At 39.1% G+C, this 25,046-nt stretch overlaps 1 protein-coding gene across 1 annotated transcript in view; it reads left to right on the top strand.

Annotated features, from left to right (window-relative positions):
- LOC122797119 (vomeronasal type-2 receptor 26-like) overlaps positions 1–25,046 on the top strand; it is a 171,525-nt gene that overhangs the window by 90,473 nt on the left and 56,006 nt on the right. Inside the window, exon 2 of the mRNA XM_044065915.1 lies at positions 1,774–1,897. Within this exon, the coding sequence (XP_043921850.1) occupies positions 1,774–1,897 (124 nt within the window). The remainder of the gene's footprint in view (positions 1–1,773; positions 1,898–25,046) is intronic.

Below are 25,046 nucleotides of genomic sequence, written 5' to 3'. Positions count from 1 at the left end.
GGTACATATCACTAAACCCAGCTATGACCCTGAACCACTGTGGTTACTTTTGACTACATGAGCTAATGACTCCCTGATATGCAAAAAAGAAACATATTTCTGCAATATATGAATAACCCGATGGCTTGTGCTGCCACAGCATACACTTAATCATCATTATCCCAGAGTTTAATGGAAGTGCTCTGTGATCTACAACTGCTCAGTAAAATACAATAAAAAAATGCATAAAGTCATATTCAAAAATTTTAAGAGCATAAATCCATTTTATGAAACATGATAGTAAAATGAAAAGATTGAGAAGATTGCTATTTCCCTTATGTTTGGTTTTATTATTATATAAATAATCTGCTAAATATCAAAATACTACGTTTACAGTATATTGTAAGACCATGACAAACAACACTATTAGACTGGCTTACCTTGACGTTGAACACTGGAGCTCAATTTACCTATTGTGTTAGATAGCCAGTACAGGGTTATGCATCTTAAAATATTTCTCATTTAGTGACTAAATACACAAGTTATATTATATGGCTAGGTTGCATGTGGCTGATTTTTACTGTTATAAAGATGTAATGAAAAGTTTTATAAATGGCAGAGGGTCTATTATAGTTATCCCTTGGACTACATAAATGAATTTGCAGGTGAATCTTAACAAGACTAAAGCAATGCTGCCCAGGAAGCAAAAGTAACTATGCACAACCCAAGAAAAACTGAAGACATCTTTGCTGAAACTCTGCAGTAACTAATAAAAGCATATATCTGTAAATCTATAAGTAGATTGTTTTGTCTTCTCTGTACCTGTTACAGTATGGTTAACCCACTAACAAAATACTTCGAAAAGACTTGCCAAAGCCATTGTAATTCCTGACATAGAATATGCCTCCTGGGGATAGTATCTTTAGGAAACAACTGAATTAATTGATACAACTCAGAACAAAATCAATTACATTTCATACAACTCAGAGTGAAATCTGGTACTTTATCACAGGGTCACCAAAGCACCATAGTTACTGTGTCACATGGGTTGATGCAGAATAGTTCTTCCTTGATACGGAAAAATAAAACTCCAGACTAGTACACACATGAATCTTCATCATTATTAGTGTCAAAACATCAAAGGTCTCACACCACCTCCAAATAGTAGTAGACCTTCGTCATAACTTACTCTCATGTACTTCTACAGCATTTTCCTTGGTTGGAGCAAGAATCAGGTACTCCTTTATAAATGCTATGAGAAACTTGCTTAACTTACCTTATTTGACAAAGGAACTCAAAAGTTATAATTATTGTTGAAGCACCATGTAATTCTAACAATTCTGTAGATTGTTTTACAGTGTATCTAATACAATCAACAGCCCCAACAGAAGAATCTAAACTCAGCATTCTAACTAATGTTAAGTTATAATAAAGTGTTATTTACAAATTGCTCTTGTTTAACTTTATACTTTAACTAGGCTGGGGCTGAAAATGGAAGCGTTTGCTCAGGTTTGCTTACACAGAAAATGAATAAAATAAGAAATGGTATTAACAAAGTATTAACAAGGTAATTTTTCATCAAATTATTGGACTCCTCTTTCAGCATTACTCTGATATTGACCTAAACTCTGGGTAGTTAGTCTGTTTTTTTACTATAAACTTATTTACTATTTTTGCAGTGTTCTCAAAGTGTGTCTTTCATATTTCAAATGACAGCTTCATCCAGTGAGACATTTTTTATTTCCTTGTGGAAATTGCTTTCTGATAATGAACCCTGTTCCTTGTCTTTTACAGATACCAGTCTCTGACTGCAGTGAAAATTGCCCAGTGGGGCATTGGAAGGCCAGTATGACTGGACAACCCATCTGTTGCTTTACCTGTATTCCTTGTGCTGAAGGGGAAATCACTAATCAAACTAGTAAGTAATGCCATTCCATAAAGTCCAAAATACAGGTACTTAAATAAAGTCTTGAGTTTTTTCTTTTACTATATTTATATTTGTCAACTATATATTTTAATTTCATATGATATTTTCTATTCAAATGACCAAGCCACATTCTACATCTAACTACCCATCATCAAAGGGTATTTTAAGCGTATCCAATAAGTGGGGTCAAAATCAAACTCTGGGCCTTGTTTCTATAAGGTAAAGACCTTAAACATTATGACAAACAAACTATTTATGCTAAAAACTCTTTTTTGGCCTTTCTCAGCTAGACTATCAAGTCCTTACATTGTTGTTATGACTCATTCATTCCCCAACAGGCTACAGTTGGCTGACAGTCAGGCCAAGGTGAGGCATCATTCCAAGGAGGTTCAGATTTTTTATTCACTGTCCTTATTTCCAGCCCCATACTCAATGTACATTGACATTAATGTGGGCATGGTTGAGGATCCCACTGTGGCAAGACTGAAGCTCCAGTTTCTACTATTAGCTGCAGCCCTTACTAGAAATGCCATTTCTACCCTGGGATTATCCTACCACCACCCCTCCTACATAAAGCTTATTTTAGATTCTTACTCTAGATCATCTGTTTTCAGCTTCCTTCTATGCATGTTAAGCCTTGGAATGATATTTCTATCCCACAGGGACTCATTGTTTTCCTTCACTGACTTTGTCCCTAGTATCCATATTCATGTACTATACATGTATATATCTATATACGTGCATGTATATCTATCGAATGATGGTATCATTGACCCATTTCTGCGAAACCGACAATGTCGAATTCCGACATTGTCGAAATACAAATCATCATAAACCTTGGAGCGGACTTTAACATGGTTCAAGATGGGGAACCACTGCTTGTACTTATGATATAACCTATCAATATTCATAAAACTCATCATATACAAACTTTGTTTAGTGACGAAAATAGAAAAAAATATATAATAATAAAAATAAGAAGAAATGAATAAAATCACATACATAATTCACCTAACTATATACTCTAATACTACCTATTCTATCTAAAACTACTGTGTTGTTGTGTACATGATAATGTATATGCGTTCAGAAATTCACTATTTCAAACATGGATCAATGAATACCCATATGCCATCCTTAACAGTATAAAAACAAACTAAATATATATATAATATCAAGATAAATATACATATACTAATAGTGAACATGACATAAACTTCACTATACTTATCCGCATCATATATAAACAAATATGTGCTGGATTATATATAAAATCATAAATGGTTATGACCATTTTTTTCTATTTTCGTCACTAAACAAAGTTTGTATATGATGAGTTTTATGAATATTGATAGGTTATATTTGAGTATGGAAAAATCAATGATAGACGAACAAGGTATCAGTAGCCAAAATATATATATAGTAAAGTAGAAATTGTGGGTATGTAATGTACTTCCATCTTTACCAAACCACAGTGTGCAATATGTCTTTAAGGTTTTGGCGGTAACCAGTGTAATTACACAATTAAGTATGTAAATGGTATAGTATATAAACATCAATGTACAAGCAATATATTGTTCTGATGAAGACTGTGTACCACAGTTGAAAGCGCTTAACCTGTATATCGTTCGTTGTACTGAGTGGAGTGATAATAAATTTATTTCATCATAAGTACGAGCAGTGGTTCTTCCAGTCAGCTTCCAGATACATTACTTGGTTGGTTGTTGTTTGTGCATTATTTACATGGTTCAAGATGGGGGCAACATTTGTATTTCAACAATGTCGGGTTCAACATTGTTGTTGTTCGACCTCCTGATGTTGACTGCAAGACCGCCTGTACCCCACGTGGGGAGCTGTGCCCCCCACATCCCACATCCCCTGATACTTAAATATTCTCACTCCGAGATCACACTACAGTGCAGGAAAGGGGAATCTCCCAGTCCCGCACTGTAGCGGGATCTCCACTACCATTTGTCGGCCTTTCAGACGTTCCCTCATATGGAGCCGGCCATATGAGTTTCGAACATTTGAAAGTTTGAACAAACGAAGGGCTCCTACACATATATATATATATATATATATATATATATATATATATATATATATATATATATATATATATATATACACACATATATACATACATACATACATACATATGTATATCTATATATGCTGTATGTAGATATAGATAGATATACATACACACACTCTTTGTATTGTGCATGGGCGAAGAACTGCATAAACACAACTGATGGTCAATATGAACAATAAATGTGATAGACAACATCTACTCCTAAGAAGTTACATCCTTGAGTTTGTTATATATTTCCCAAACTCGACCACACTCAACTTGTCCCAATCAAAAAGCAAAACACCAGGACTTTGAGATGGCTGTAAAATACAGTATAAAAATCTTTATTCGACACAACCGCTTTTGTGGGTCACCCACACTTATGCAACCAGCGTATTGTATATTTTTTATTTTTTACATTTTTTTTTCATTAACAGACTTATTTGCTTTTCAATTGAATTGCACAGGTTATAGATAACATTAAAGGTATGAAAAGCTTTGAAATGATTTATCGTGGTCTCAATTTTTATATCACAAAAACCTGGCATTTTAACAGGAGTGTGTACACTTTTATATCCACTGTGTGTGTGTGTGTGTGTGTGTGTGTGTGTGTGTGTGTGTGTGTGTGTATATATATATATATATATATATATATATATATATATAGATATATATATATATATATATATATATATATACATATATATATATATATATATGGCACAATCCACACTCTCACAAATGTGACCCACGCCATTAATGTTAGCAAATAGCAATGTATATACTGTGTTCATCACTGGAATATTTATCACACATACTGTACATCTGGTGTAACATTTTGATGGGGTTTTCACACCATTAGACAGTAATGTTTATGTCACAAGAATACCTAGGTATGGACAATAAGATATGCAACAGCTCACTGTGGCAAAGGTGATACACTTCAATTACACATTACTGAAAGATGTGTAGTGAACTACACGAAGAAGGGTGCATTGTGCTCATTTATTGCTGTGATGAAGGTTGTGAACTATGGACATATTATGACCTGTAATATGGATGTCCTTCACATACTCAGTAGTTGTGCCACATACAGGGGAGTAGTCATCACTGTGGCCACATGCTGTTGTGCATTAAACATACCATCTATCCCAGGACACAGGTCACATACCTACTGGTCTGATTATAGGATGTGATGTCTACATTATACTTGGATTGTGTGCTTGTTTTCCTACTGTAACAAATCCCCTATCTGTTTGTGTCATTGCAGGTGTTGTCATGGCTGTAGCAGCAATCTTTAGTGTGTGTTGATACTGTCTGTATTATATTAATATCATAGCTGGAGTCAATTTTTGCCCACAACATGTAGTCCTTCAGACAGCTGTTTGATGATGTCTGTGACTTAAATAATGTTCAGGAAAGTGCCTAGCAGACAGCCCTGATGTATAGACTTGATCACTTGACCCGAGATAAAGTTCACTTCACACATTTCAACATATTTCCATGCCATGTATGTAAAACAGTGGTTTCCTTACTTGGTGATATAGGTGTTTATGGCCACATCTGACTGTGTTGATTGAATACCTCATTGTGGATTTGTGTCAAATGCCTTGGGCTTGTCAAGTTCAAAAGGATGATAGTGTTGTCATGCATGCCCTCAATGACCTCTTTGAGGATATCTAACAGATGTAACAGACATGATCTACCATTAACAACTCACACGGTTCTGATGCACACAGCTGGGATATTACTAGCGTCCATTTAATAAAAGGTCCATGATGTCATGTTGGTCTGCCTCACAGATGAGGAGAGTCAGGATGTGTTTATAAATGCATGCATCTGGTGCTGTCGTCCCCCAACTGACATGAATGCATGTTGATGTACACCCTACTACAGGAATATAGTCTGTGTGGGGGGTGTATTTAATTGTACATTCAACCATGTCAGGAAGGTGTATGTGTGTGTGTCCCACATGCTAGTGTAAAAGTATCTCTGTAATGTCAAGCAGGAGCACAAACATACACACACACACACACACACACACACACACACACACACACACACACACACACACACACATACACAGTTGACAACAGTGAGACTAGAACCCCTACCTATCTAATGTACACAGACTACAGAACTCAGTACTTTATGCAAGTGCCACTACACAAGTTTGCCTTTTACAAGACTGCAGGTCAACTTATAGTTGATGACATCAGCAGGGCACATTGGAGAGAAGATGGGAGGTCTTCATAGGTTCATAGCTTCATACGTTCCTAGGAGGATACTAGCCTATTGGCCCTAGGGCATTTACAAGCTTAGCTGTGTAAAAACACAAGTATCTTTATTGAGCAAAGTTAGATGGTCATTGTTAGCAAAGCAGTTTTGTGATCAGCACTGACTGGGCCTGGACACAGATGCCACCCCGGAGATGAACTTACACTCACCCATCCATTTGTCAAGGTTGCATTTGAATGCAGTGGGAGCCTATTACAGAGGAGTGTCAATCACTGGGAGATATATCTCTCTCCCCAGCATGCTCTGTTTATGTTAGAGACTAGGGTTGAGATCCTTGGAGCAAGTTATTCTTGTCTCATCTGACTTGCAGATGTCCATCATTTACAGTAGAGCAACAAACATGGTACTTTCAAATGCAACAGTTGTGTTTACTGTAGCTCCATTAACATTGAAAAAAATGCATTCTGCATCCTGTAACTGGAAAAACCTTTATTTTACAAGTGTATGGGAACCGCAGCACAAGAAAGTTAATATACCTGGCAATGTGTTGCAACTGCAGGGCATATTATATAGGGAAAACTAACAGAAAACTGAAAGAAAGGATAAGTGAACATATATCTGACATCAAAAGGCAAGTTATAACTAATGCATTATGCAAGCACGTTAAGGAAACTGACAGTGCACATTTTTTAATTTTCAGTATTACAAATTATAGTAGACCCTTTGAGGGGTGGTGACATTAGATTTATAACTGAAGAAGAAGAAGAACAAAAATGGATTTTTAGGTTTGAATCTCACATGGGTTCAATGACATGATTAACTTAAGACCACACCTAAGACAGTTACATTACCAAGTTCTTAATTGCTTTTATTGTGTCACTTGCTTTGTATCAGTATATACCCTTGAATTAGAAGCTCCCTTGAATGATTTGCCTGATGAAGCCTCAATGGTCAAAGTCCTTAACACTTGAATTTTATTGTTTTTGTTTCTTTATTTTTATTAAACCTCGAATCTGCTTTTATTAGTTCATGGTTCCAGTTACTTTTTCTTATTTTACTTGAGTAGCTTTAATAGTACTGGACTTATCATCACACTAATACTGAATCTTTTACTGATTTACTACGGATGCATAGTGATTGAAGTGTAGATTGCCATCAACATGTGTTCCCAAGTCTCGCAATACTGTGTTTGAGCTTAGAGGGGTGCTATGTATGTCTTAATTAGCAGGGGTACTTCATTGCCATAGGGGACAATGAAGCAGGTTTTGTTTTAAGGATCAGTCCATGAGTTTGGCACCAATCATTTGTCTGTGTTAGCCATTTCTGTAATATGTTAACATAGTTCGGGGATTCTATATGACTGCATCCAGTTGGAAGTCATCTGCAAACTTGATAAGTCACAGGCCATCTACCTTTGCCTGGACTTCATAGAAATAGTTTCCAAACAGTTGAGGGCCCATCACAAATCCTTGTGGTATTCAATTGATAAGTGTTCTAGTGGTGGAGGTGCAGTCCCCAACTTTGACAGTATGCATTCTGTCAGTGAGCTAGTTGGCTATCCATCTAGTAATGTATGGGTTAATCCCCAGATAGGAGAGTTTCTCTATGATACTTGAATGGGGGATAGTGTCAAAGGCCTTGGATAAATCAGCATAGTGGTATGTCCTGTTATCCCTCATCCAGGTCTTTAAGGTCATTATCAAAGAAGTCCACTAGGTTTAATAAAATAAGTAAGATCTACCCTTGACAAAACCAAAATGTGTCAGGTCAAGTGTGTTGAAGGTCACCTATATCCTTTGTGGTTAAAGTCCATTCTGATCCATTCCCTAGCCATACAGATAAGGCTTTTTAGGCTTATGGGTCAATAGTTACAGTTCTGCATGTTAACAGACTGATGTGCATTGCATATCACACATTTGATATTAATTTATGTAATGTAGTTGATATATGTGTGAAAAAAGTACTGAAACACCAGGATTGCAGTGCTTGGGCGAGGCAACACATGAATGTATTGTAGATAATGTGACACATTGTTAGATAGGACCTTCAGTTTGTTATGTTTCCACATGTAATTTCATGTCATAAACAGAAAATGGACAGTACACAGCAATAATACATAATAATATTTACTTTTCCATAATGAGGCGAGCAGCTGGTTTGGCAAAGTGTTTGCGCATGCAAGATATACTTTCCCTGTTTGCTTGTAGATAAGCAGTGCACAAATGCAAGCTGACAAAATCTGAAGTTAATACTGAGTCTCTGAAACACATCTGTTGCTTAACTGGCTCTGTGCCAGCAGGTGTAAATGCAATGATGCATTTCCTTTTGAGCCCAGATGATACTGGGTTTGAATCCAGGTGTATCTAATAGTTTTAAATAAACATTGATAATGCAATGATATTATTTTTTATAGTACATTCATCATGTGCTACTGTGTGTTGACCTAGTGCAGAGGGGTTAAGCATCATTGCACAAAGGTAACTGCAGCCTTGTTGGGCTGCTCACCATCACTTGGCGTTGGTGCATGATGCCAAACTCCGAACAAACATAAAGGTCAAAAAGTGAAGGGATCCATTGCTTTTTCTGCTACTTATGCATTTTTTATGTGATTCTATTTTCTGGACCAGATTATAGGTGTTAATATGGGTTAGATAGGAAAGTGGTGAAATGGGGAGCAAGCAGGGGGGAGAGCAAAGGGAAAGCAATAGAGGAATGTGCAGGAGGGAGGGAGGAAAGAACCATAGCTATCCATTTCTTCAACAGTAAAAACTGATAATATATGAGCAGAATATTAGCTGACTTTATACTGTTATATCCAGAGAGAGGGGTGACAATAATATAATCATGGTTTATAGCCAGTTAGACAGAATCAAGTGTGTCAAGATGACACACGTGAGAAATGGAGAGCTATGTATGGGATGATATATATAGATATATATATATATATATATATATATATATATATATATATATATATATATATATATATATATTTATTTATTTATTTATAATTTTTATGTGGAACAGTTGCACTTTTTTTTTTAATTCAGTAAGAGAAGAATACTGGGTAAGGGACACAGGTATGTCTGGGTCAGGTAAGTTGGGTAGGTGAGGAAGCAATGCAAACAAACAAGACAAACAAGATGAGAGGCAGGGATGGTGAGGGATATGAAAGGTTGGGGGACACCATGACTGGGTTGATGGCAGGAAAAACCCAGGCACATGCCCATTAAACTTGGAGACATTGACAAACGAGTCCTCACTCACTGGATTGTCATCATTGGCCCCTTGCTCCACAGATGGCTGGAGTGCTTGATGTCTTCTCCTTCTCTTATAGACCATGAGGGAGAGCAGCCTCTCCATCTGGCATAGGCATACACCAATGGTGCAGCACAAAACCTTATGCACCAACCCTGGCATCTCCTAGTGGGTGATGAAATTCCCACCTCTGTCACTGCTCCCTAAGGGTACAACTGCACCAGCTACCAGGGCAGTAGTGAGGGGCAGCAGATGCAGTGCTGCCAGGTCAGGTCACAGACATGCTGAGCATCAGTGCTGGAGCTAGTGGATTGGGGGCAGCATGACCACCTGGGGCTGGCCTACCTCACTCTGCTCTGGAGCATTTAGTGATGTTGTACAGATGGATGACATGGAGACATTTAGACAACACATAATAGAAAATGGGGTGAGAGGAAAAACAGATAAAATTAGTACCATCATATGTAACATATAACATATTAACACTGTTAAGGGTTAAATCTTTCTTAGTGAAGTTAAACAGGAAAGATGGAAACTGTGACATGATATAAGATGGATTGCATGTGGTTGAATTGTGCTGAGGTTGCCAGTTAGCCAAAACATGTGAACAGATTAAAATGTTAACGTCAATTAATCTGCTTATGACTGCATTCTTTCTCATTTCTCATGAGAACATTTTACTATTGTAACATTACTAATGCTGAGTTGAGAAAAGGATGTCTAATTGTAACTAACCTATTTCTAGAACACTGACATATTTCATTTTAGATATTCAGTACTGTTCTAAAGAATAACTACATTTAGAGACCGTAGTTGTAAACAAAGTTTTATTGGGTGCTGGCAGTGGGTGGATAAATAGCATTTGTTATTCTCACTTGTATTTTCTTATAAAAATACCTGGATATATCTGTTTGTGACGGCATTACTGACTTTGGTACTGTCTCCCACACGTGTGATTAAATAAATGGTTAAACTTTGCAGAGACTGAAGTTAATTTATTTCATGATTAATATGTTTTTACCATAACAGATGGTGCTGTTTTTAGATTTGGATTTTTTTTTTACTCAGTGGGGGCTACTGCTGTGGATGGATACTTCTGGGTTTTCTGTCTAGTGTACTTTCCATAGCATTAGTTCTCAAACTGCACCATATTTGGACTTTTCAGTCTTGGCAGACCTTGCTATTTACATAATAACCTTTATTCTTTTCAAGCAATTTTCTTCAATTGGTAAGTCTATTCTCTGTATGTGTGTGGGTTTATTGTACAACATATGTCTCCACTTTGTATGAGTGTGGGTTTTCATATGATTGTGGGATATCTTTCTAAGATATAATATGACATTGCAAATGCAAAGTTGATTTGCAATATGTCTCGTTTTGTATGAGTGTGGAATGTATTGTTTACAAAAGAATTTATGAGTGAGTATTTTGTCTGAGTGTGGGGTATCGTTTTTTAAATATATAATATGGTATTGCATAATTACTTTGCAATGAGAGCTAGTGTGGGTACTTTAAAAGAGCCAGAGTATGGTACTCTGGCAAGACATATGTTTCATCACTGTAATAAGGATACATGTTTATTTCTAGATAAGTGGCACAAGATTACTAAAAATAATGGTAAACTAACTTTTCCTTCCACTGGGAGTTTTAATAGAAATATTTTACTAAACTTACAAAAAAATACTTAAAAAAAGGTAGTAACATTCCTGCAAGCTGCTGGTCAGCTTTTAATCCATTGCAAGTAAAATCTAAAGATAGAAAAAAGGATTCCATAGTTTGTAGTTTAAAACACAATGCAGCTAAACCTAAAACACAGTTGCAAGCGGCAAATAACACTGTTAATCTCATCTGGCATTCCAGCCATGAGGTACAGGGTGGTCATGGGCTTTACCCACTTACTGAGCTTAAAAAACTAAAAATCTTTCATAATGAGTCATCTAATGATGACTGTGTAATCTTGCCACCTGCCTGTCTACCACCCTACTCCTCTGGCCAGCAAATTCCTGCTGTTTCTTCTTTCACTATGGAAGTTGCTACTTCACTGCCTTTTCACTCAAGATAAACCTCCGAGTCATTCACCACATCTTGCCCATCTCATCCCCAGATATCCACCCCTTCAACTGCCCCAGGCACGTCTTCTATATGCCATTGTAACCATTCAAAAGTTCCCCAAATGTATATGAGCTTCACCAAATGGCACAAAAAGGTGAGACTGTCTTCGTTTCTCAGACGGCAGAAGCTAAGATTTCATATATTTTATTAAACAATTTCCCATTATTATAGATGGAAACAGTTATTTTGTACCAGGCAAATTCAACCCAGACAAAACTGACACAGCTTCTTCCTCTAAAGCAGAGGACAGCTCACAAACAACTCACGTGCACCCATTATGGCAAGTTCCAAATCCTGCACATGGTAGAGATAATGCAGCACCCACCACTATTAATGTGGTCCACCCATGGTCAGCATTAGATTTCCAAACTATTTTAGACTCCCTTCTTTCTATAAAAACAAATCCAGCTAAATATGCCAAAATTTTAAAAGGTTATGTGCAGTTACAAAATATTACTTTAGAAGATTGTAGAACTGTAATGGACACTTCTAACATCTCTGGTGTTGCAAATGTGTGCTGTTGAAGACACCTTAGATAAAGAACTGCTTTTCTCTGTTTTTCTTCAGTCTAACCCTGTACAACCTACTGATGCAAAATTGCTAAACTGTGTTCCTCCTCATTTATGGACCACACATGACAATGCATTAGTTCTTATTCAGGACGCTTTGCCTGTACAAATTACTCTAAAACCGTATGTATCCCTGTCCATGGTAGCTCAATATCTTCTTTCTGCAGCAGCTAAATCAAAAACTAAACCATTTATTTCTGCATTATTACAACAAATTATCGTTGTTTCTACTAAATGCTCTTGTAATACACCTGTTTTACTGGCAAACAAACTAGATAAAAACACATATACATGTGTTCAAGACCTCACAGCTGTAAATGTGACAGTTATACCTTCTTGCCCTGTTTCCCCTAACCCTGCTACCATTCTTAGCACCATACCACCTTCCACTACCACCTTTTCAATTACAGATATTTCATCAGCCTCCTTCTCTATTCCCATTCATCTAGACAGCCAGTACTTGTATGCTTTCTGCTATAGAGGGCAGCAATATACGTAAACATGCTTACCACAGGGTTATGTAGTGGCTTCTACTTTATTTTCCAGAAAAATAAAGAGATAGTTAAAATACTATTTCACCTGTGGGTCTATTCTTATGCAATATGTAAATTATTTACTTTTAGCTTCCAATTCTTTGTTTTTCAGACACTGTTTTTCTACTTTGCACCTTAGCTAATGTGGACTTTAAAATCAATAGACACAAACTTCAGCTTTAGCAACCATAAGTTCAATATTTAGGATATTTGATTTCTAAAAATGCACATCATATTTTACCCTCTCGCATTACTGCCATACAATCTGCACCACGTTCTACTTCTTTAAAACAACTTAGAGCATTTCTTGGTTTAGCGGAATACTGTAGACAATGGATTTCTAACTATGCTAAAATAGCTAAAATAGTTAAATCATTATTAGACATTTAAAAAGATACTCCTGAACCTCTCCCATGACAGCTGTGAAGATTGTAAATATTGCCATTTGTGCTAACATGACTGGCTGGAGATTTGTAAATGATTGTAAATTTCTTTGCGTAATATATGCCAGCATGACTAGCTAGAGTAATATAAATAAGTTCATGTCTTTTGATTATTACACTGATCTGTGCAGAAGTTTGTAAATAAGTTCATGTTTTTTGATTGTTACACTGATGTCTGCACAGATTTTGTCAGGCAGTATTCCTTTGACTTACTAAGTGTGCATGTTCTCACAGAGAATTCTAAATGTATGTCATGCTAGAAACAGCTGATCTTAAGGTGATGTCATTGTGGGCAAGAAAAATAGAATTTCTGCCATTTTTTTTTTAATCTGGTATAAAAGCAAGATTTATGACAGTTAAAGTCAATTATTACAGAGGTAGAGTTGTTTCAAAGACAGTTAAAGATGTCAGTTGCTGAGGACTGATGTACGAGACACTGGCAGTTATTCAGGCCTGTTGTTGAGGACAGTTGCTGATTTTATCACCTTACCAGATTCAACTAAGAGTGTAATCCTGCCTTGCTGATTTATTTAGATTAAATAGCGACAGATTTCTCTAGATGGGGGACTATAGTTAGCATATATAGTGTTTTTCTAATTATTGTGACTTTATATCCTAGCCCTGAGTAGCATCCTGCCTTCACCCAGAATGATACCACAGTATAAGGACAAAATGATTGACTTCAACAATTGGATAAGCTTCTGGTGTCATTCAAAGGGGATCCAGTATCTGTCTGCCTGGGATGACATGATCGACAAACCACGATGCTTTGCCAGAGATGGTCTACACCTATCACCCCTGGGATTTAGGTTACTGGCTAAAGCTCTTGCCACCCCTATAGTGCCTATTTTAGGCAAGGTTCAAAGGACAAAACCACCACTGTCACAGATACAAGCATGCAAAATCTGAAGGTAATGCTACTCAATGCTAGAAGTCTAGACCTCAAAATGCACTCTCTCGAGGCACTCCTAAAAATGGAGAGCATTGATATCTGTGCAGTAACTGAGACCTGGTTCAAGGCTCCAGAAAGCACCCCTGCAATACCAGACTACAACTCTTGCCACACTTTTTGGCCACCAAACTAAGACCGAAACACTAAAGGTGGAGGAGTGTCCATATTCACCAAGGATATTCACACCTCCAGGCTAGTTGCCCAACACAATGCATCTGAAATTCTCCAGGTGCAACTAATACTAGGTAAGACTGCAATCCAAATTGTAGCTTGCTACAGATTCCCCACCATGCCCCAAGATTCTCACTACACCTTTCTAAACATACTGGAAAATATTAAGATACAACCAAACACCCGAATACTGTGTGATTTCAACTACCCTGTCATTAACTGGGAAAACTACTCGGGTACCAACACCTTTTCCCAACGGTTCTTGGAATTCATAAATTCCAATGCCCTGGATCAACTAATCCATTGTCCCACCAGGGGCTTCAATATCCTAGACCTGGTCATTACCAACATGGCAGATAGATGCTCCACACCAGTGGTCACCCACTCATTGGTCAGGTCTGACCATAAGCAATTCACCCTTGACATCCACATCCCACCCCCACCCCCCAGTAAGGAAACCTCCATAAAAAACTTCTCCAAAACCAACTTCATGCTACTCTAGTCAGAAGTGACAAATATCATGACACCCATAAAGATGGGAGCTGAAAGTTTGACTGCTGAATCTTACACTAAGGCACTGTACGAGTACATCAACTCATGTATATATCCTGCCATCCTAAATAGAACCAAGACACTCTCCTCCAAAAAAAGGATGCCAATCTGGTGGTCCCCTGCCATAAACAAACTATACAACAGAAGGAAGAAACTTTTGCAGAAAAGAGGAAAATACCATGATGCAAAAAACTCCCTTACCAGCCTCAGTAAGAAGCTGAGATCCCTCATAAAATCCTCCAAAGCTAGTTATGAAAATAAAATTGCCAAAGATTCCAAAGACAACCACAAGGCATTCTATAGTTATGTCAAGAATCTAAATGGCAATGCTCAGATCTGCTCTGAGCTACAACAGAATGGCATTAAATATACTGATCCCAAGGATATTGCCAATATCCTGGCAGATCGATTTAGTGCCAACGTCACCCACCCCCTAAAAGGCCCATCTCAATGCCAAAATATTGCCAAATTCTGGTAATCATGGCCACACAGGTAGAAACCGCACTCTCCAAAGCTAAGAATACAGCATCCATGGGACCAGATGACATCCCGGGCTGTGTACTACATGAACTACAAAATGAACTGGTACCTCATCTAAGTGTCATGTTTAATCATAGCCTCACCTCAGGCTTCGTGCCCACTGAGTGGCGCACGGCTACAGTTATCCCACTCCACAAGGGAGGATCCTGCTTGGATCCCAGGAACTACTATCCCATCAGTCTGCTGAGCCTGATCTGCAGGGGCATGGAATGCATTATCATGGAACTTATAAACAAAGACATTGACAACCTTCAAACACTGGATCCCACACATTTTGTGTTTATGAAGGGCCGATCTTGTCTCCTGAACCTGATTGACTTCTTCAAATCAGTCTCCAGAGCTGTGGACAAGAGTAAGGCAGTCCACACAGTCTATCTGGACCTTGCCAAGGCCTTCAACGCCATCCCCCGCTCTGGAATCATAGATAAACTTACTAAGCTGGGCATAAATCACTACATCATTCGGTGGTTTGCCAACTGGCTTACTGACAGAACCCAGACTGTAAAAGTAGCCGACTCCAAATCTAGCTCCAGACAGGTGACAAGTGGAGTACCTCAGGGTTCTATCCTGGGACTGCTCTTATTTGGCATCTACTTCTCTGAAGTACAGGCCAACACTAAGGGACTCTGGCTAACAAAGTTTGCAGATAACCGCAAACTGGGAGCCATTATTGAATCCCCAAATTATGTGGATATTCTACAAAAGGGCCTTACAGAAACAGATGCTTGGTGCCAAAGTCATGGGCTCAAGCTTAATGCCAAGAAATGTATAGTTATCCCCTTTGGGAAAAACCATGGACCCATGAATTCCCACATAGGTGGCAGTACACTAAACATCAATAGTGTGATGAGAGACTTAGGGACACAGGTGGACAGTGGTCTCACCTTCAATAACCACATCACCACAACAGTCAGGAAATCCTTCTATGTGGCACACCTCATCACTAAGTGCTTTTCATCCAGAAAAAAAGAGGTCATTGTCCCACTGTACTCATCCCTCATAAGACCCATTATAGAGTGCAATGCCCCATTTGGTATGTACCTCACAAGGCATCTGCAGCAGCTGAAAAGGCTGCAGAAATACCTCACTAAAAGAATTACAGGCCTAAAGCAGATGCCCTATGCTGACCATCTAAAAAAACTCCAGCTATACTCTGTGGCATACCATCTACTCAGAGGTGATCTTTGCTTAACATACAAGGCCATGTCAAACCCTTAGCTGTTGGGCATGCTCCACTTAAAGAAATCCCAGTGTCTCAGAGCCACACGCTCCAGGGATCTAAACCTTATCATCACAATGAACAAAACATGCTTGAGGGTTAGGTTCCTGTCCCAGAGACTCCCCATACTCTGGAACAGACTGCTCATACATGTCAAGCAGAGCGCCTCCTTGGCCCTCTTCAAAAGGAACCTTGACAATTGGATGGGAGATAGGAAATTCACCCTGGGGATCACATCAGTTGCCCTGCTCGACAGGGGTCCAGAGAAGTAAATATTGTGGGAAGAAATATCCAGGGAATTGTTATGGCTAGGCTTGTATAGGCCCTAGGGCCGATAGCCTAGTACCAACCTATGAACATATGAACCTAAGTATTATATTTCTTTTGTGTAAAATTCTGATGTTTATTGAAATCATTTTACTTGTTATTAAATACTTTATTACATTTAATTGTGGCTAGTCATTTAGTGAATACTGTTGATAATTTGAGATTGCTTATGCCTGTTTTGATAACTCCATTGCAACTCAAAATGCTTTACTGCTCTGGTCACATGCTATCTTTAGTATCAATACTTATTTTATTTAACATAATTGAACACCCCTTTTTAAGGGCATAGTGGTATTTGACTAGTGGCAGTGTTACCATTTAATTTTGGTAAAGGGACACAGCAGGTAAGTCTGTGTCAGACTTTCCCAAGAGAGGGTATATGTGATAATCAAGTAATTAATTGTGAGTATGTCAGATACCTATAACTGGGACTCATTGTTTAGAAGTGGTTGGTGTGGAGTCTCATTTGGGATCTGGTGTGAAGCTTATAGTCCAGCCCCAGGTCTGAGTGTGCTCCCAGTATGATCTTATGGGAAATTATAAAATTTCTATCCCTGCTTTAGTGATGCTCTCTCACCAGAGACAGTGGTGAGGATTGAGGCTCCTTAGTTGCTGTCTTGGGTTTTAAGAGGATCTGTATCATATATGGTGGCATGGCTTGGTGGGAGCTATCCTTCACATTAATTGGTGGCAGCTTAGTGTGATTTAATTGAACTTCAGTACCCTGTGGGTAGTTGTCATTAAAGATGTACACTCTCAACAGCCACAAGGTAAACATACAGTTTTATTTCACAACAGTTTTATTTATTTTTAGTTAGTTTAGTCAGAGACAACAGGCAAAGCTGTCAGCAGCGGATTATAGCAAGTTGACAAGGAACCAGTTGGCCAAGGTGTATGAAGCCAAAGGACTGCTGCATGCCAACTTGACTAAGGAGGCAATGATTTCAGCCTTAGTCACAGCTATGGCTCAGACCAACAAGGATATCCAGTTTGGTTATGAGTTTGAGAAAAGACAGTTCACCTTTCCCTCCAAGGACTTAAAAAATCCATCTGGAGTTAAGGAAACTTGAATTGGAGGCTGAGGAAAGGGAGAAGCAGCATCACTATGAACTGGAGGCCAAACGTATGGAGTTAGAATCAGCAGAAAGACTCCAACTGGAGGCCTAACGTATGGAGACCAAAGAGAGACAGCACTGTTTGGAGATTAAAGAAAATGAGAGAGCGTTGGCATGAGATGGAGTTGCTTACCCTTCAACAGGGTCATGGAGGTAATGGGGAAGGGAATAACCAAACCCCAGAAGCCACAAAGTTTAGTAAATTTCTTCTTCAATACAAGGAGGGGGATGATTTTGATATATATTTTTTTCATTTATTTGAAAGAGTATGTAAACAGTAATGTTGCCAAAGTGCTCTGGAGATGGTTTCTGACCCCCTTACTCCTTGGAAAAGCTGTTATTGCCATAACAAAGCTGTCTGATATTGATTGGTTGCATTATGATAAAGTAAAACACTGCTTAGTTGAAAGTTTTAAACTAACACCTGAAATGTATAGAAAAAGGTTTTGTGAAAATAGACGCATGACAGATGAAAATGTATGTGATTATATTGCTGACTTAAGTACTTACTTTCACAGGTGAGTGAGTGGGTGTCAGGTCACTGCTTTTGAAGGACTGGCAGACCTTTTGGTGAGGGAAAAAGCCCTCAGCACTTGGCCTGAGGACATGACGATCTGGTTGGCAGACCAAGAATATGGCTCTGCATATGAGTTGGGGAAAAAAGGGGATTTCTATTTAGCAAGCAGGACACCACTGCATAAAAGGGGATACTCAGTGCTGTACATGGATATAACAGAACTCATGGGGTGTAGATTAAACTGCATCAACAGTGTTCACCAGTAACAGAGGAAGTCACTAGGTCAAGTACATGGCCAGGATCCAACATTAGATGTTTTAAATGTAATCAGAGAGGCCATGTAGTATTCAGATGTCCATTGAGGCAAAGTGAGAAAGAACAGGGGAGGGATCCAGCAAGTGGGAATGACAGAATGCCCATAGTAGGTTGTCATGAAACAACAGGGGTACCTAACTATCACCAGAAATTGTATCCCATCTTAGTAGATGGAAGACAGGTCACTGCTAAGAGAGACACAGCTTCTGATATAACCATTGTGAAGCCTGCAGTGGTTAAGGAGGAGCAGTACTTGCTTGGACAGTCCATGCTAGTCAGAGCTTTGGGAGGGACCCCATTCCCAATACCTTTGGCCAAGGTTCATCTTGACTGGGAGGGTGGAAGAGGATGCAAGCAGGTAGGTGTGTTTGAGGCTATTCCTGCAGATGTCTTGATAGGGAATGGTTTTGACAATGCAGTACCTTGTGTAAATGCAGCGGCATGCAGTCAGGCTTGGAGACAGGCATGTAGGTCTGGTGGCCTGGGAGAGACCCAGACAGATCCCATGCCAGAAGCTGGGGCAGGTGATGTGGCTATTTCAGGGAGGAAGCTGTCATGTAGCAGTGATCCTGAAAGTGAGCCACAGCTGCTGGTAGGTACTGATGTTCCCATGGACATGGTGACTACAAGGGCAGAGATGAGGGACAGTACCAGATTGACAGTGAGGCATTGCTGTCAGAAGATACTAGGCTTCATGTGGAAAGGGAGCTGGGGAGGGTCACAAAGGCAGAGTTGAGACAGGCTCAGCCAACAGACCCTACATTATCAGGCTTGAGGGAGGTAGCTAAGGAGGCACCTGATGCTCAAGGAAAAGGGGAGTCTGTATACTGGAAAAAGGGTTACTGCACATAGAGTGGACCCCTGAGGGAGGGCCAGAAAGTGAGGTAATACAGGAGTTGGTAGTGCCCAGAGCCTACCATCTGGCCCTTCTAGCCATAGCTCATGACATTCCTTTTGCAGGTGATATCAAGGCAGAGAAAGTGGCAAATGCTTTGTTAGAGATTTTCAGCAGGGTAGGTTTCCTGAGGGAGATCATGACTGATCAAGGTGCCAATTTTACACAAGACCTGCTGACTTGTCTGTGGAAGTGTTTTGGGGTTAAGCACCTAAAAACCACCCCCTACCATCCCCAGACTAATGGCCTCATGGAGAGGTTAAACTCTACATTAAAGACTATGCTACATGTGTTTGCAAACTAGTTTAAGAGGGAGTGGGACAAATATTTGCACCATTTACTGCTTGTATACAGAGAAGTACCCCAGGAATCTACATTTTTTTTCACTCTTTGAGTTGTTGTATGGGCATAGGGTGAGGGGGGGTCCTTTGATTTATGATGAGTGGGAGGGTGAGTTTGAATTCCACAAGGAGTCTGTTGTGACATATGTCTTAAACTTCTGGAGAAGGCTTAGGGAGCTCATGGACTTGGACCAGGAGAACTTAGCAGAAGCCCAACAGCAGAAAAAGATTTAATATGACAGGAACACTCAAGCCCAAGAGTATGCTGTGGGACAGCAGGTTATGGTGATTTTTCCTGTCATGATCTGATGAAGGTGGGGAGATTGCTCTCTACCGAAAGCGCTTATCTTCAATAAAAAACATTATTTTATTGGTGGTGCAGATATTGTGTTCCAGGATTCCAGTTTTAGTTTACTCGCTTTTGCCACTTCAAACGTTTTTCTCAGATTTTTCCTGTCAGACATAATAACTTACAAGCAGCTTGGGAGGGACCCTTTAAAGTGGTAAGGAAAGTTAGTGATGTGAATTACATGGTAAACCTGGTAGGTAGGAACAGAGATAGCCTATGGAACAGGCTCCCCATCCACGTGAAGCAGAGTTCCTCCCTAGTTCAATTCAAGTTCAACATGGACAATTGGATGGGAAACCAGAAATTCATCCTTGGTTTGGCACCTATGTCTCTGATGCAAACAGGTAACCTGTAAATGGTTCATCTCCCAGGCCCATGCTTATACTTAACAAGGGTATTAGAACTCGTCAAGAGATATGGGATGCATGGCTAGGCTTAAAAAGGCCCTTGTGGTTGTTAGCCTAGTAAACACCTATGAACTTATGAACCTATGAAAAAGTAATACCACATTAACATGATGAAGCCTTATCATGATAGGGATGCACTGGTGCTGAATATTCACAGTGGTTGGCAGGAGGAATCTGAAGGGGATCTGATGACTCATCTTCTCATTGAGACTAGGACTGACACCTCTGTGGAGGAGATAGCAATATCTCAGCAGCTGTCCCCTATTCAAGTTAAAGAAATGCAAGCAGTGTTGCAGGAATTTGGGGGCATGTTCACTGGGAAACCTGGGTGTACTCACTTGGTGCAACACCATGTAGATACAGAACCCTAAAGGCCTATCACGCAGGTTCCTTACAGAGTGTCTGAGCAAGTCAAGCAGACTTTGAATGAAGAGATAAAGGAAATGTTGGAACTGGGAGTCAAAAATACCAATACATATAGACTGTCAAGAAAGGGTATAGGGTGATATATTTCCAGACAGGCCCATTTTTCTCAAGAGATGATTTTCCAGAGTCACTCGTAAATCTTGCTTGAGTTTCCAAGAAGATGGGGGTGGGGGGGTGGGGGTGAGATGTGAAAATTGTAAATATTTCCATTTTTTTTCTAGCATGACTGGCTGGAGTTTTTGTAAATGATTGTAAATTCCCTTGTGTAATATATGCTAGCATGACTAGCTAGAGTTCTAAATATAAGTTCATGTCTATTGATTGTTACACTGATCTCTGCAGAGGCTTTATCAGGCAGTGTTCCTTTGACTCACTAAGTGTGCATGTTCTTACAGAGAATTCTAAATTTATGTTTTGCTAGAGACAGCTGATCTTAAGGTGATGCATTGTGGGCAGAGAAAATAAAATTTTAGTAGCAGCATCTGTCATTTTTTTTAAAAATCTGATATTAAAGCAAGATCGGTGACAGTTAAAGTCAATTATTAGAGAGTTAGAGTTGTTTCAAAGACAGTTACATATGTCAGTTGCTGAGGACTGATGTACAAGGCACTGGCAGTTATTCAGGTCTGTTGTTGAAGACAGTTGCTGAGTTTATCACCTTATCAGATTAAAGTAAGAGTGTAATCTTGTCTTGCTGATTTACTTAGATAAAATAGGGCCAGTTTTCTCTAGATAGTCAGGGGACTATAGTTAACATAGATTGTCCCCCGAATTTAATAAACTCCATGTAGGAATAGTGTACGCCCTACACAGACTGAATGGTGTCCATGTCTGCAGCTCCCCCTCAGCAACATGCCTTGCATATTAATGAAGGTGCGCTACTGAGAGGGAGCCATGTACACAGTTACTGAATCAGTGCTAGGGGATGTGTTGCAGTGTTCAGAGATGTGTAACACAACCCCTGCACTGTCAAAGTCCCACACAGCACTAAAACACGAATGAAAGTGTCCTTGGACACTTATTTTTAAATATTTCCTTTATGTTACATAAGGGGTGTGTTACAGTGTCTTTAACACCCCCCCCCCCCCTGCACTGTCGGAATGCCGTACAGCACTGAAATGAAGTGATAAAATATGATATTGGCTTTATTTCTTTTTTTATTATATTCTTTTAAATTTTTTTATGTGTGTGTGTTTGCATAGTGCTTAGTGATAAACACATGCCAGACATATAAAAATAAAAAATGGGTGCTTTTAATTTTTATAAAAAGTTCAAGTTTAAGCATAACTGAGTGGACTTGCGTGGCATGGCGCTTTGATCATTGGTGCTTAAACATAATGAAAAGCTATATAGAAATGTATAGCTGATATTATCACATCCAAGTTAACTGAATGGTTAGAATCACAGCTTTGTGTCCAGTAGGTGCACTGTTTGAATACTCAAGCGGGCCATTCAGATTTTACACCACAAAGCATTTCTATATACATTTTTATTTTTTTATTGATGTAGTTATTGATATTTGTTAACCAAGGTAGTGCAGCTGATCCAGAATCCCAATGTCAGTGGAGATATGATGTTTAAACCACCAGTTAAACACAAGTGTCCAATACAGTACAGTCACACCCCAAGGTAACATAATGAAAGTACATAGGGTGAGGTCATGTAAAGTAAAATACATGCACTTAATAATAAAGTATAAATAATGAGTAATTAATGTCAATACTTTTTTTATTAATTAAAAATCTTGTTTGCCCTTAGCTAAGTTTTGATAAGCACTGCTAAGCCAAGCTAAGCAATGCTTAAACAGGTCCTGTTTTAGCAATACTTAGCAAAGCTCAGCTCCACTTAGCTGTTTTGAGCATTGCTAAGCAGTCCCAGTTTAAGCAGTCCTCAGCTCAGCTAAGTGGGTTTGTGCACTGCTAAGCATTACTAAGAAGTCCCTGTTTAAACACTGCTCAGCTCAGCAGATTTGCGTGGTGCTAAGCAAAGCTAAGCATTTTTAAAAATGGCCAATGGTGGCAAAGGGTGGGAAACCAGCCTTATTTAAACTGAACAGGTGGGAATACAACCAGAAACTGTTGGAGTTTGATCAGTGTAGGAGCTATGGCTGGAGTTGGATAGGGAGCATGCTTTTAGGTGCAGCGCTGGGGCACATTGGAGTCCAGGGTCATGGTTGGACTTCTAGTGAAAGACCATGATGCCAGATTGCTGCAGGGTCAGTACTAGGGCTCTGAATACAAGTCTGATGCCTGGGACCATCTGGCACATGACCTCACCAATACCACTGGAATTCCCTGCACTGGTGAGCAGGTGCATCACCATTATGATGACTTGAAGGGAAGGAAGAGGGGGCTTTTAGCTCAATGGACCCAAGATGCTCAGAACCAGAATGCCCCAGATGTTTGTAAGTATAATAACTGGTGATTTGTCAAATTGTAGAATGAATCTCTGATAGACATGTATGCATAATGGTGTGCTTTCCCCCATCAGCTGCAGAAGAGAGGGCTCACAACATAGAGACTCATGCTGGGTGCCTAGCGAGGATGCGTTGACAGTGTGGTGAGTACAGATCTATCTCACACTATGCAGTACAATAAGTAAGAAAGAGTATATTGTTTACTGCCAGTAGGTATAGTGTGTTCTGAGTATACTCTAATAAATGTGTTTTTAGACCCCACATTGATATAAGTGAGTAATGTTAGGTATTGTGCAATGCAGATGAAGGCATCAAATATGTTACTATTGATAAAAGAAAGCTAATACTGTAGTAATAGTGTGTAGGAATGACATAAGTATATACTATATTAATACTAAGGATCTTGTAATAAAGTACACCGTGATCAAAACGGTGATGGTAATAAATGACATTCATTCATCTACAGGATATACAGTATGATTGCAGTCAGAATTGTGAATGAAATAAAGCACTGTGCTATGTCACCCTAAATAAAGCTTTTTTCTCCCAATTGTTGTGCGTATTCTGGTCTGTTGTTGAAGAAATCCAATTTTACAGGAGATCCACAGCAACTATGGCTATGACACCATGAAGTTACTGAAGTTTGGCCGATAAAGAACTGTTATGCTAAAGTGTAGATGTGGAGTTGTACAAGATAGGATGCAATTTGATATATGTTCTGCACTAAGATCTGAACTTTGAATATTAATATGTAAGGTATTATAGTGTGTTTCCCTCAGGGTTGTCTTTCATTAACCTTTGCATTTCAGCTGTATGAATTCCTGAATGTAGGTACACTGATGCAGGCAAGTATGAGACTGTAAAATCTGTAACCTGCAAATATACCATCTGCAAATTTGTATGGGTTGGATAGGAAACCCAGCACCCCAATATGGCCTGTACAGATGGCACATATTCCCATCCACTAGGGGTTAAATGTGTACACCTGCATTCCAACTGTTCACACTTCACCTGTTATCTCTGGCATGCATGAATCTCATGCATGTATGTTCAACTGTCACTGCAGTCTTCTGTGACACTCCACCTGTGTTAGCAGGTCAGACTTTGCCACCAGGTGAGCTTTAGGTACAAATCAGCCAATCACCATGCAACAGTGGCCCATTAGCTCAGTGTGATAATCAATACATATGTTGCCCATTTTTTCACACACATACCTGGGTTTGAATTCAGGGATGGGTACTAACATGTATTTATGGTAACAGGCAAGTAGTTTTGACTATTTATAGAAGCAGTCATGTTATGCTAACAGATATTTTCTCCACAGGACTTACAAGTAAAGAAATGTCTGTAGTAGCTGCATGAAGGGTATAC

The sequence above is a fragment of the Protopterus annectens genome, chromosome 3.part0, assembly GCF_019279795.1.
Source record: "Protopterus annectens isolate FY-2018-M chromosome 3.part0, PAN1.0, whole genome shotgun sequence".
Classification (NCBI taxonomy): Eukaryota; Metazoa; Chordata; order Ceratodontiformes; family Protopteridae; genus Protopterus; species Protopterus annectens.
The sequence above is the reverse complement of the archived record's forward strand: the minus strand, read 5'-3'. Positions and strand labels throughout refer to the sequence as shown.